At 38.0% G+C, this 12567-nt stretch overlaps 1 protein-coding gene across 1 annotated transcript; it reads left to right on the forward strand.

Moving 5' to 3' along the window:
• Positions 1 to 1664: 1664 nt before the first annotated feature.
• On the forward strand, positions 1665 to 7607 carry LOC137188074 (flavin-containing monooxygenase 5-like). The gene is made up of 10 exons (XM_067597463.1): positions 1665 to 2245; positions 2754 to 2892; positions 2993 to 3181; positions 3343 to 3508; positions 3831 to 3973; positions 4905 to 5101; positions 5759 to 5906; positions 6043 to 6250; positions 6343 to 6415; positions 6514 to 7607. The coding sequence occupies exons 2-10, from the start codon at positions 2761 to 2763 to the stop codon at positions 6914 to 6916; spliced, it is 1659 nt and encodes a 552-aa protein (XP_067453564.1). The 5' UTR covers positions 1665 to 2245; positions 2754 to 2760; the 3' UTR covers positions 6917 to 7607.
• The last annotated feature ends 4960 nt before the right edge of the window (positions 7608 to 12567 follow it).

The raw sequence follows: 12567 nt of genomic DNA on the forward strand, positions 1-12567 counted from the left end.
GTAAAATGAGCATGGGGATGGAGTAAATAGTACTACCATTAAATACTGATATAAAAATCACACAAAATCAAACAAATCAATTATAAAATCAAAAATAATTCTGAACTTTATTAATGCCATCAATTTAACAAAGGCAAAAACTTGTACTTTTAAGTAAAAACATATGTTTGTGTCTTGTTCAACATGTTACCTAAACATTTTCAGTAAAGATTAAACTGTGATCTTTGAGTGTGAGCTACAGAAAGAATGTGTGTGTAAATGTGCTTTTGTGTATACAGACAAGTGACAAATTAAAGAAAAAACTGGTACACGTCTGAATGCTTGACCCCTACAGTGAGGGGGTCTGGGGGCTATGTTATGCTGGCATGGTTTGGGTCCACTTGTACCCTTAGAGGAAAGAGTCACTGTAAATCAATACAAATTGTTGTGAGTCATTACCTTTATCCTATGATGAAACATTTCTATCCTGATGGGAGTGGTCTCTTCCAGGAGGACAATGCCTCCATCCATAGGGCACGAGGGGTCACTGATGGTTTGATGAATATGAAAATGATGTGAATCATATGCTGTGGCCTTCACAGTCACAGTCACTTATGGGAGATTTTGGACTGACATGTTAGACAGCGCTCTCCACCACCATCATCAAAACACCAAATAAGGAAATATCTTTTTGAAGAATGATGTTCATCCCTCCAGAAGAGTTCAGAGACTGTAGAATCAATGCCAAGGTACATTGAACTTGTTCTGGTGGCACATGGTGGCCCAACGCCTTACCAAGACACTTTATGTTGGCTTTTCCTTTAATTTGTCACCTGTCTGTATGTACAGCATGTTTGTGTGTGGCTTAAACTTAACATTAGTCAACAATTAGGTATTTATTCATCAACATTGTAGCACTTGTAACAGGGATCAAACATGAACAGTGTCTCTAGCCTCTAGAATATCAGAAAATAATGTTTGGGGGGTAAATTGATCCATTGACTCAACTTGCCCCAACATCGCTGGCACGTTTTACCCCACAACCTCCATTTTGACAAAACTGTTTCATACAGTGGCTCAGATCCACAGTTATGCTAGGTTTTGACCTTGTTTTGTAGTTTACACTGACTTAAATTAACATAATAATGTCAAAATGTATCTATTTTAATTATGACTGATAATTTTAGTAACGTGATGAATTCACTTTCCATGACAAAAGTCTTTTTTTTTGCTCTGTTTTGCTGACCACTCTCTCCATGTGCTTGAGTCCAAGATGGATTGAGTAATGTGAACTTTACTTTATTAATTTGTGATCACATGATTACTTTCGTTTATGGTTACCTAGATAAAGGGGGTGGCTCATTTTACCCACTGGCTCTATTTACCCCGTTCTCCCCTACCTGACACTCAGGGGTCTCTGTTTTAGAAAGCAAATTGTTTTATATGTTATTCAGACAAGCACTGTAAACTGAGTCCTTCAGACAAAAATACTTGAAGCCTTTAACTAATCCTGCCATTCATTTACTCTTACAAAAACAAAACCTCTGTGCTCACAGTTTATGATTTACACCGTAGTCATTATGGTTCTCAGCTCTCACTGTGCCTCGTCCAGCCTGCAGAGAAAGTTGCCCTCCGCTGTGTGATGTTTAATAGGTACCAGCAGAACAAACACACACACAATAAAGAGCGAATCATAGCATATTATAGCACAGCATAGCAGGTCATCCTGTAAATTATGTTGGTGTATGGTGTTTTAAAATCTTATTCCATGTGCTCATTTTTAATTTTGAGCACTTGCTCCTCTAAAGGTCTCTGCACAGCTCTGCTTTCTGTACATACATTTTGAAACTGCTGATTTCTTTAGACAGGGAGAAGCTATGTTTGTGTCTTAGGCCTATTTTATGTGATCTTTATTGTATTGTATATATGAACTATGGTCCAAAGTAAAGAAAGCTGGCTGGTTGGTTATACTTAAAAAAATTTTTAATGTGAGTGTGTTATCTGACTTCCATTCACTAAATATAGAAATTCAGATTCATATTACCTGTGAGTCTAGTGATCATCATGTTGTTTTCAAGCAGAGGCGCTGTCTGTCTGATTGCTTTTCCACTAACCTCTAGTAACCCTGACGCTACAGAGAAATGGGTTAGTTTTGGCTGTTTTATGCATTTGCACAATCTTTTACCCAATCACACTCCGCCCACTGCTGAGATACAATATCTACATGCAGCGCGAGCAAGTCGTTTACCTCCCCGAACTGCGAAAGGTAAGAAAGTGTAGCTGCATGAACTTGGTTACAGTCGATGGTAACTTTACAGTAACGTTATATAGTATGCATATGTAACAGTCTGTAAAATAAATAGGGTTAGCTGGATTAACTGATAAATGCTGCGCTCTGGAGATTGTTGACAGCGACTCCACAGATTGACCAACCAACAAACAAGAGTGAAGTTTGGTCGGACAACGCAATTTACAGCCTTTATTATGTCCGTCAAAATGTAACTGCAAGGCACATATACTCGTGTTGAACTTTTGTGGAGCAGATCAAACATTTAGCGAAATATCCATATCATGTGACTGCTGTCTGTTAACTGCATGCATCTTCTTACTTGCGCATTAGACATTCTGCAAATCAGCTGTAATTGCCTAATAAACACTGTATAGTCCATGAAAGGAGAAAACGTGTCCAACTTGCGGTTTTGTGCATTAATTAATGTTGTTGTTGTTGTGAGATAAAACATTGTTCAGACTAATCTGGGTCATCCTTCGTGCAGTTTAAGTATGACTCGTCGTGTGGCTGTGGTTGGAGGAGGTAGTTCGGGTCTGGCCTGTATCAAGTGCTGCCTGGATGAGGGGCTGGAGCCTGTCTGCTTCGAAAGCAGCGATGACATTGGTGGACTGTGGAGGTTTCGGGTGGGTCACACTATGTGCAGGTTGGACTTTCTTTCACTCACAGAGTATATAAGTGAGAATGAATAGTCGATCTCTTCCTGGCTGTTGTGGTTTATTGCAGGAGAATCCCGAGCCAGACAGGGCCAGCATCTACCACTCTGTCATCATCAACACCTCCAAGGAGACTATGTGTTTCAGTGATTTTCCCATCCCCGCACACTTCCCCAACTTCATGCACAACTCCCTCATCATGGACTACTTTCGGATGTATGCTGATCACTTCCAGCTCACCAAATACATACGCTTCAATGTGAGAATGCTTCACTCACTTCCTTTATTTTTATTTCTGTTCATCAGACATCAGTCTCAAATATAAAATGTTAGTTAGTTCAATAGGACCTACCTAATAAAGAAAGGCTTTTGTACTGTTATCAACAAACTGTTATCTGCTGCTGCTTTTCTGTCACACAGACCAAAGTCTTGCAGCTGAAACAGAGATCAGATTTTTCTCGTTCAGGCCAGTGGGATGTTGAGACAGAGAACAAGGATGGCAAAAAGGAGAAACATATATTTGATGCTGTGATGATCTGTATTGGACACCACTGCCACCCCAACATGCCTCTCCATGACTTCCCAGGTACCGCCTATAGGCTATAAAAACCTTCAGTTCACTTCAACATGAAGAAGAAATTGTTATTTAAGAAACAACCTTTGACACGGTATGGTCGAGTCTGTAAAGGCAACCATATACAACGTGGTTGCATAATCCTTTATCAACAGAGAGCGGCACCACCCAAAGAGAACAGTATTGTCAGTATAATGTTGTCAACCTTGACCTAAATTTTTTTAGGTCAATGCTGTAGTATCTATTTCAAACACGGATCAAAGTCCTCTCGCAGCAGTAAGTAAATAAAGAAGCACTTTGTGTAGCAGTTACAAATTTGTGTTTTTTTTTTCAGGCATTGACACTTTCAAAGGAAAGTACTTCCACAGTCGGGACTACAAGACTCCTGAAGAGTGGAGGAATAAAAAAGCTGTAGTGATTGGAATAGGAAACTCTGGAGGAGACATAGCAGTGGAGCTGAGCAGAGTCACCAAGCAGGTTGGGTTGACTGAGTTACATACAGAGCAGATATATGTGCTTGGATTGTTTGTACATTTAACACGCTTAATGCAAAAAAACCCACTTTTTTTCTTATTTTCATTGTATTTGTCAGTCACGATAACATTTTATTCCACCAGCAGAGTGCAGAAAGATATGAGCGGCCCTACAGTCAAACGATGAGTAAAACAAATCAACAATGAACCAAATTATCTGGAAGTAAATTTAAAGTTGAACACATTCAGTCTAGTCATGTGTAAATCTGCATGCACATACAAGTCCAGTAAATGCTGTAAATCAGTGTTGAACCAGGTCGTAACTCTGCAAGATATTCAGCACATTTACAACAGAGAGTTATTGCAAATTTACCTTTGTTTTCACATTTAGATGGGCAGATATTTACATTTATGACCACATAGCTGCAGAACATTTGCTGGATTCATTTGATACACTGATTGAGTGAAAGGTTTTCTTAAATGAATACTTCAACATTTTGGGAAGTACACATATTCGCTGTCTTGCCGAGAGTTAGATGAGAAGATTGATACCACTCTCATATCTGTACATACTATATGAAGCTACCTCTGTCATGCCAAGTTCTGCCTGTCTGCAGACGGGCTGTGTCCCCCCATTCACTTATTTACATCTCCCTATATGATAGACACTCAGTAGGTTTTTCTATATTTAGCTGTAAATTTCAATATTAGACACTTAATAATAATCATCATGTTGCATCTCCCAAAATGTCAGACTTTTCTTTCTGATGTTTGGCTGTCTGGCTAGAGACAATGGTGACAGTGGCACACAACCACAAAGTTACACACTGGAGAAATGAAATGTATTTACAATCACTAATATTCAATTTTTCAAACTGTTCATACTAAACAAGAACAGCTGATCCAACCTCCATGTCCTCTCTTCATGTTTTCAGCTTTACCTGAGCACTCGAAGGGGAGCCTGGATTCTGAACAGAGTTGGGGACAATGGCTTGCCCATTGATTTGTTGTTTAGTCGGGCAATGACATTTCTAAAGAAAATCCTTCCCTTTAGTGTTTTCTGTGATCTGGGAGAGAAAAGACTCAACCAAAGATTTGACCATAGTCTGTACAATCTAAAGCCAAAGCACAGGTACTGTATTACTCTGTTCACATCTGTTTTCTACAATTATATCTATCAAAGCTATAGCATTGTGTAGCTTGGAAAAATAGCTTTTGAACTATAGCATGTTTTTACCCCCCAAATGGCAAAAACTAAGAATTGCAATGTCAGTTTGTTGGTTTGTATGTACCTTTGCCATTGCCTCATGTTACTACAGAAGACGATATCTTGACAACATCTATCCATGAAATTTGTTGTAGCTATTAATGGTCTCTATATGATTCATGATTCAGTTGACAGATTGGCGTGAATTTATTGAGCACAATCACCAAATGATTAACCTTCTATAATTCGATAATTCTATAATTCAAAACTTGAACTTTACTTACATTATATCTTGTGATAATGTGCAAGTTACCAAGGACTCAGTTGAGCATGTTCATGCTCAAAAGGGGATAGAACTGTTTTCATTTTAATGACTTATAGCCTCTCATTGAGCACTGCCTTAAGACAAACTTTACAGTTATAGCCTCACTATTAGTATGGCTCTCTAGTACAGTTATAAAATTATCAAAATGTCCTTCCTGTGCATCATGCCTTTATGCTTTTAGGCTTGTTTTAATCCAAATGCTTGCAGTATTTATGTGATTGTAATCCTTTATTCATTAGTCTGAATTTAAATCTCAGGTTGTTCAGCCAACATCCCACAGTGAACGATGAGCTGCCTAACCGCATCCTATCTGGAACAGTTCAGGTGAAACCCAACATCCGCAGATTTCAAGGGTCCAGTGTGGAGTTTGATGATGGAAGTGTAGTGGAAGATGTTGACCTGGTGGTAGGTTATATGTGTATAGACACTCACCCACTCACACTAACAGTTTGTCTGTTCCTCTTCCTTCCTTACACTTCCATAGACAGCAGTGCAGAGGGCCAGTAGTGTGTGTGACTGAGATGAGTTACCTATCTTGCAGGTCTTTGCCACAGGCTACAAGTTTTCCTTTCCATTCCTGGCCTCACATGTGGTCTCAGTGTCTGAGAACAAAGCATCTCTGTACAAGTATGTGTTTCCTCCTGAGCTAGATCTCCCCACTCTGGCTATCATTGGTCTAGTACAGCCACTGGGAGCCATCATGCCCATCTCTGAGATGCAGGCCAGATGGGCCACACGTGTCTTTAAAGGTAGCACAGCTTCTGTAAAAAGTGCAACAGTATTTTTAGTATTTAGTGTTTAAGAAGGCAAATCACTGTATCACAATGTCTCCTTTAAACAGGCTGCGTCAAGCTTCCTTCAGTGGCTGCAATGCTTAAAGATGTCCAGTGCAAGCAGGAGACCATGGCTAAAAGGTTCTGCAGTGCAACTTTGAGATTATTTACAGATGTGGGGTCTGAAACGTACCCAATCTTGTTATCCACAACATGTTCAACTCGTGTCTCTTTTTCAGGTATGTCACCAGTCTGAGACACACTATCCAGGTTGACTATATGACCTACATGGATGAGATAGCAGAGCTGGTGGGGGTTCGACCCAGCATCCCGAGGCTGATGCTGACTGATCCCAGGCTGGGACTGAATGTGATGTTCGGTCCCGGGTCCCCGTACCAATATCGTCTCAGAGGGCCAAAAAAGTGGGCTGGGGCCCGCCAGGCCATCCTCACTCAGTGGGAGAGAGTGGCTCAACCCATGCAGACCAGGCCCTGTGATGAGCCCAAAGCCAAGAGGTCACTGAAGTGGCTTCTGTTTCTGTCAGCTGCTGTTGTGGGTTTGGCTATATACATTAACAGGAACAGCCTTCCAGCTTTCCTACAAGATCCCACAGCACTGTTGGACAGGATAAAGGTGTACTGACTGCTCAGTGATGTGCAATTAATACTCAAACCAATTCAGCTGTGATCAGTCTTCTAACACATTTACACACATGAATGTAGTTTTATATAATAGCACCCCCTCTCCTGAAATGAACAAATACAAGGAGACTGTACATAAGTCCACGATGCCACTACATGATGCCTTCAAAGGTCAACTTAAGTTATACTATATTAAAAAATATTCAACATATTACATTGTGTGATTGCTAGGATCTGGGTCATCCTTTAAAATGATTTAACACTCACCTGTATGGTGCAGTACTTTGGGCAGAAATGTGTCTAATGCTTTTGTGTGGTTTCTGATTTCAATCGAACATATTAGAAAATCCATGTAAACTAACTAACTAAACAGTTTGTCAAAAATGAAACATGAGTTAGATAATCAAGAAAAATCTGTGATTCTTCTATATATTTCATGGCTGAAACCAAGTATAGATCTATATGTATAGATCACTATTACATCCTTTGTCTTTTCACGTGAATCATTTTCTTTAATTTGAAAAAATATATATATTTCCTTACAGTATTTGTTTATCAATAACTTGCACTAACCTGACACATTCTACAATAGCCAATGATAGTAATAATAATGATAATGGAAAACCACATGTAACTCCCTGCAGAGAGTGCAACAACTGATGACTACAACAATAAACAGTGATACAATACCGGCTCAAAGTCTCTGTATCTTCTTTGTCTTTTATTTAGAAATATACATGTATTTTCAAAAACATGGTTTTCTTCCTCTTGGAGCTTCCAATGTGTCTCCAGGTAGGTCAGAAGGGTGGTGGATCCACGTCTCTGTGCCTCAAGTGGCTCATTTGTTACCTTTTCTGTCTATTTATGTAGAGACAGGTCGATAAATCGGCCAAAAAGTACAAAAATGCCAAAAACACTGAATGTTTCAGATTATTCAAAAACGGTGTTGCTGTGACATAGTTTGTCCACCAGAGAGCACAAGTTTAGTGTCTAACTGTCTGGTCTAGTCCACGTTTCTAAAAAATCCTGAAAAAAAAAAACTAATTTGATGAATGTTTGTCAAAAGTGTTCTATGTTTAAGTAAAGATGGTTTAAGATATGTCATTATAACATCATTGGATTTTTGGATATCTCAAATATCAATAATAGCCCTAGGCTCCTTGATTTATTGTTATCTGTGATTGTTTGTGTATGCCCACCTGAAAAATTATTGTTTTCAGAATCAGATTTTTTTTATAATAACAACATAGACCTTTATAAGGACCAAGCTGTCCTGTAAAATACCATGACTCCAACTTACACTTCCTGTTTGATGATTTCTTCATCTTAAGTTGCATTAGTTCACAGTAAATTAAACTGACTGACTTCAGTACATCAATGAATTTATTGTTTTCAACATTAACATTAACACCATGGACAACAATAATAAGACAGAAATGGGTTCGGTCCTCGTCCTCAGGCAGGCAGCAGCAGAAAGTTTGACTCCACCCTTCTTCTTCATTTTGGTCTGGACTGGAGGTTCAGCAGGAGGACGGGTCAGAGGAGGTGAGAGAGCAGTAGAGTCTCGTTCTCTGATAGGTTCATTGTTCATGTTCTCATCCTCAGGGACTGAAGTGACTGGAGCTTTAGTTGGAGGCGTCAGAGGAGGTGGAGGAGGAACCTCAGCAGGGTCTGGTTCTCTGTTTGGCTTTTTGGTTCATGGTTTCATCTCACAGCAGATGGGAGCTGTTTTCTCTGCTGAAGTCTCAACATTTCTGCCACCAGTGCAATCTAAAGAACATACAAGAGATCACATGTCTTTATGTTGAATTACAAGGCACAATTAATGAGATTTTACCTGGCATTTTATGTTAGTGTGGACTTGACATTATAGTGGGTCTTACCTTGAAGACTTGCTGAGCCCACTCATATATGGGTGTGTCAAATAGCACCTTTGAAGAAAATAAGATAATATTGCTCATTAGTTGTTATTCGGAGTTTTAACTACATCTGAAAATGTGAAGTCTAGTAAAAAAGACTCACACTCACCCTGAGGGGTCTGTACATTCCTCGGCTCCCTTCAATGAACTGCCAGGGTATTTTGGTGCTGCTGTACATCTCTAAACACAACAACCAACCAACCATAAATAAGTTGATCCTCAAGGCACAAATGAGCAGAGTGAGTTCTGTTTGAAGAGTGTGTGAAGTCTACAGAGAAAATCTGATTGTTGAGTTGATGATCGAGAACTCATGTCTATGACACACACACACACACGTTTTCACACAGACTATTACAGTACTTTCCAATAAAACTGATGTTAATGTGTTGAAATTGTTTTTACATTTATATGTTACATTAACATCACATCTTTTAAATGATCATGACAGGGTTTAAATCCATAGACCAGTTGCTTCCTTCAACACAGAAAAACACAGTTGGTGGATGTATATTGACATAAAATAGTGTGAACTGTTCACAGTGATATCTGATTATTGTGATTAACCCTGTCATTCCTTTTAATAAGACAATAGTTCCACTTCACCAATTTAACTGGACTGTAGATGTCGACAAATTGATTTTTGACAAATTGTCACTTGACAACAAAGAGCTTAGATATAAGTTATGTTGAAGGCTTAACACATACATTTTGATACCCTATTATTATCTAAATGCACTGAAATGAAAAGTAAAACCTACCAGTAGAAATCACAACACTGGAACCTTTTATCACTCTCAGATGAATCCACTGGTATTTTAATACTCAGCCAACTGAATCAAATCTTTTTTTTCTGTGGCTATGAAAGATTTGTTTAAATAAGTCATGTTTGTCCACTCTGTTGGACAAGATAAAGGCATAAATGTTGTTAATTAATATCTGTTGTGATTAAGAATGTATGATACATTGCTGACTTGCTACGAGGAAGATGCTCCTTATAATAATTAACATAGTGACCATAGAAATTGCAAATTCAAGAGGGGAAAGAAATATTTGCATCTTTACTTAAGTAAAAGCAAAGCAAAAAAAAGCAAATTAATTAAAATAGATATAAATGTAAAAAAAAAAGAGGAAAAGTACACAGCCAAGTAAGTGAAGAGTTTAATGTTTTGTATGTATTTTGTATACAGTTAATTTAAACTAAAGTGATGCTTTTTTATGTGGAAAATATGAAGTAACTACAACTGTGCAATAGTGCTTTAATAAATATAATTTCCTCATTTTAGGGTAATGTTGGACAAAGGTCTATCTACTTCTATACTATATAGAAGTACTTCAGAATTGTTCCTGGGCACTGGACTTCAGTAAATTATTATTAATATGATATACATTGGTAAATGATGCCCCCTGATGGTGGCTTTAAAATCTACCTGATATCAGGTTTGAAAAAGCTTCATGAGCTACACTCCTTTGTGAAATCATGATTACAAATCTCCCTCTGGTATCTCTTTCAGTCTCATGTAATCCAAGTCCGTATTTGAGACTGTTTTCTTTTTTAAGGAAGACATAGTTTTGTGGCACGATTGCCCGTAAATAAGAAAGACATGAAATTACAAACCATCAATACCAATCAATATGGTGCAGGAAGAAGTGAGCCTATTTTGTGCATGTTGTTTTTTTTTTTTTTTATTAAATTGACTGAAACATGTAGAGCAGCAGAGACACTGACACAGCCTTGTTCAACGGATTTTCACCCCATCATCAATAAGTTCACCACTGGCTTTGTTAGTGTAAAAATCTTGAAAACAGTAGGCTTGATTGGTTTTGCCATGCACTCCATTTGTGGACCAATAATATTTTAAACAATTTTACTAGTTGTTCTGTTTTTTTGGGGGGGGGAGGTGGGGGGGGGGGGGGGGGGGGGGGGGGGGGGGGGCAGTGTTAAAATTATCCCTAATCAATATTCATTCAAGGTTAGGTAGAGGTGCGTTGATTACTTTTTTATTGTTCTTTATGAATATAGGTTTGCTGTTTGTCATTGATTGGAGGTATTTTGTCGTTATATCTATGGAATCAGGTATGTGAATTTTAATACGCTTAACTAGGCTATAGAGCATCGATTTGGAATTCATAAAACCCAATCAATCAAACTAGCTAGATATCATAGACAGGGAGAGAGGGAGCGGTAACGTCAGCACGTTGATATCTATAGCCTACGGAAATGTATTCTAAAAATGGAGAATAAAACCTGTTTACTGAATTTAGTTTGAGATAGACTTTAAACCAACCGCCGGTAGTAAACCACCGGTAGACCCCGGAACAAGATTCGTCCACGCGTGACTCGTAAACATTTGGGTTGCCAGGTTCGGAGATGCCCACGATATGAACGTCATTCGAGGGATTACAAAGATTTGAGATAAAAATTTGATAGGCTATAATTTGAGCATACACTTTTCTTTTTAATTCAGCTGTTTGTATAGTTGCACAGTTAAACACCTCGTTTATAAAACTGTATCATCTTATACTTTCTAGGACTACTGATAGATAGATAGATAGATAGATAGATAGATAGATAGATAGATAGATAGATAGATAGATAGATAGATAGATCACAATACATACGACAAGTGGAAAAAACATAGAACAAAGACATCAAAAACATGATAAAACGGTAAGTCAGTCTGAAAGACAGCACCGGACACATGGATAAGTGATGTGTATGACAAAACATAAGGCAATAAAAGCTTCACAGAGCAAATAAAGTGTAAAAAAAAAAGAGCTAACAGCCAGCAGTAATAAATAATCAGAGAGGCCACTTAACATCATTGAAAAGCTTCACAGCAGCAGGCACAAAGGACCTTCTCAATCGTTCTGTTGATCATCTGGGCATAAGCAGCCATGCACTAAAAGAGCTGTTCAGTCCACTAAAGAGATTATTGAGGGGATTGTTCTTTATAATTTAGGATGATCCTAAACTTTGTTCTTGTTGTATTTTCTAAAAGAAAATAGCAGCATAGCCTATATCTAACTGTAACACAGCAACAACTGGCTTCATTCACTCATTTAGATGAATTTAGGCCTACCCCTAACCCAAAAAGATATAGGCTACAGGCTATAAACACTTGTAATGTAGAATAGACTTGCCAAATTGTACTCCAGTATAACATCACACATTTCACACAACATCAACCACAGCTGAGGGTTCACATTTTCAGCTTATATTGTATATATTAAAAGTAAAACATATTTTTGGCTTTGTGTGGTTAAATGTATGTTAATTTACAGTGATTAACACTTTGATAATGTATCAGAATCATCTTTATAGGCCAAGAATGTTTACGCATACAAGGAATTTGACTCTGGTTTAGTGGCTCTCAGTGTACTTACACAGAATAACAACACAACAATCTTCAGAAATATACACAAGGAATGACTATATACAGGTGAAACGTTTCTGTGAACTGTAAACAGGACACAAATAGTTCAAAGAAGTGAAGAGTGCTGAGGTAAATATTAAATGAGTAAAAAATGGTATGTTACTTACTATATATTTTAAATGAATTTAAGCCTACCCTTAACCCAAAAAGACTATGAGCTATAAACACTTGTGATGTAGAATAGACTTGCCAAATTGTACTCCAGTATCACATCACACTTTTCACACAACACCAACAACAGTTGAGTGTTCATATTTTCAGTTCATGTTTGTGTATATATTAAAAGTAAAACATCTGTA

The sequence above is a fragment of the Thunnus thynnus genome, chromosome 8 (genome assembly GCF_963924715.1).
Source record: "Thunnus thynnus chromosome 8, fThuThy2.1, whole genome shotgun sequence".
Lineage (NCBI taxonomy): Eukaryota > Metazoa > Chordata > Actinopteri > Scombriformes > Scombridae > Thunnus > Thunnus thynnus.

What these genes read in the sequence shown, in the direction of transcription:
- LOC137188074 (XM_067597463.1), top strand. Translation starts at nt 2,761, where the DNA reads ATGACTCGTCGTGTGGCTGTGGTTGGAGGAGGTAGTTCGGGTCTGGCC. An exon ending in CCAAATACATACGCTTCAAT is followed by an intron (nt 3,182 to 3,342) that starts GTGAGAATGCTT and finishes TCTGTCACACAG; the next exon opens with ACCAAAGTCTTGCAGCTGAA. An exon ending in GCCTCTCCATGACTTCCCAG is followed by an intron (nt 3,509 to 3,830) that starts GTACCGCCTATA and finishes TTTTTTTTTCAG; the next exon opens with GCATTGACACTTTCAAAGGA.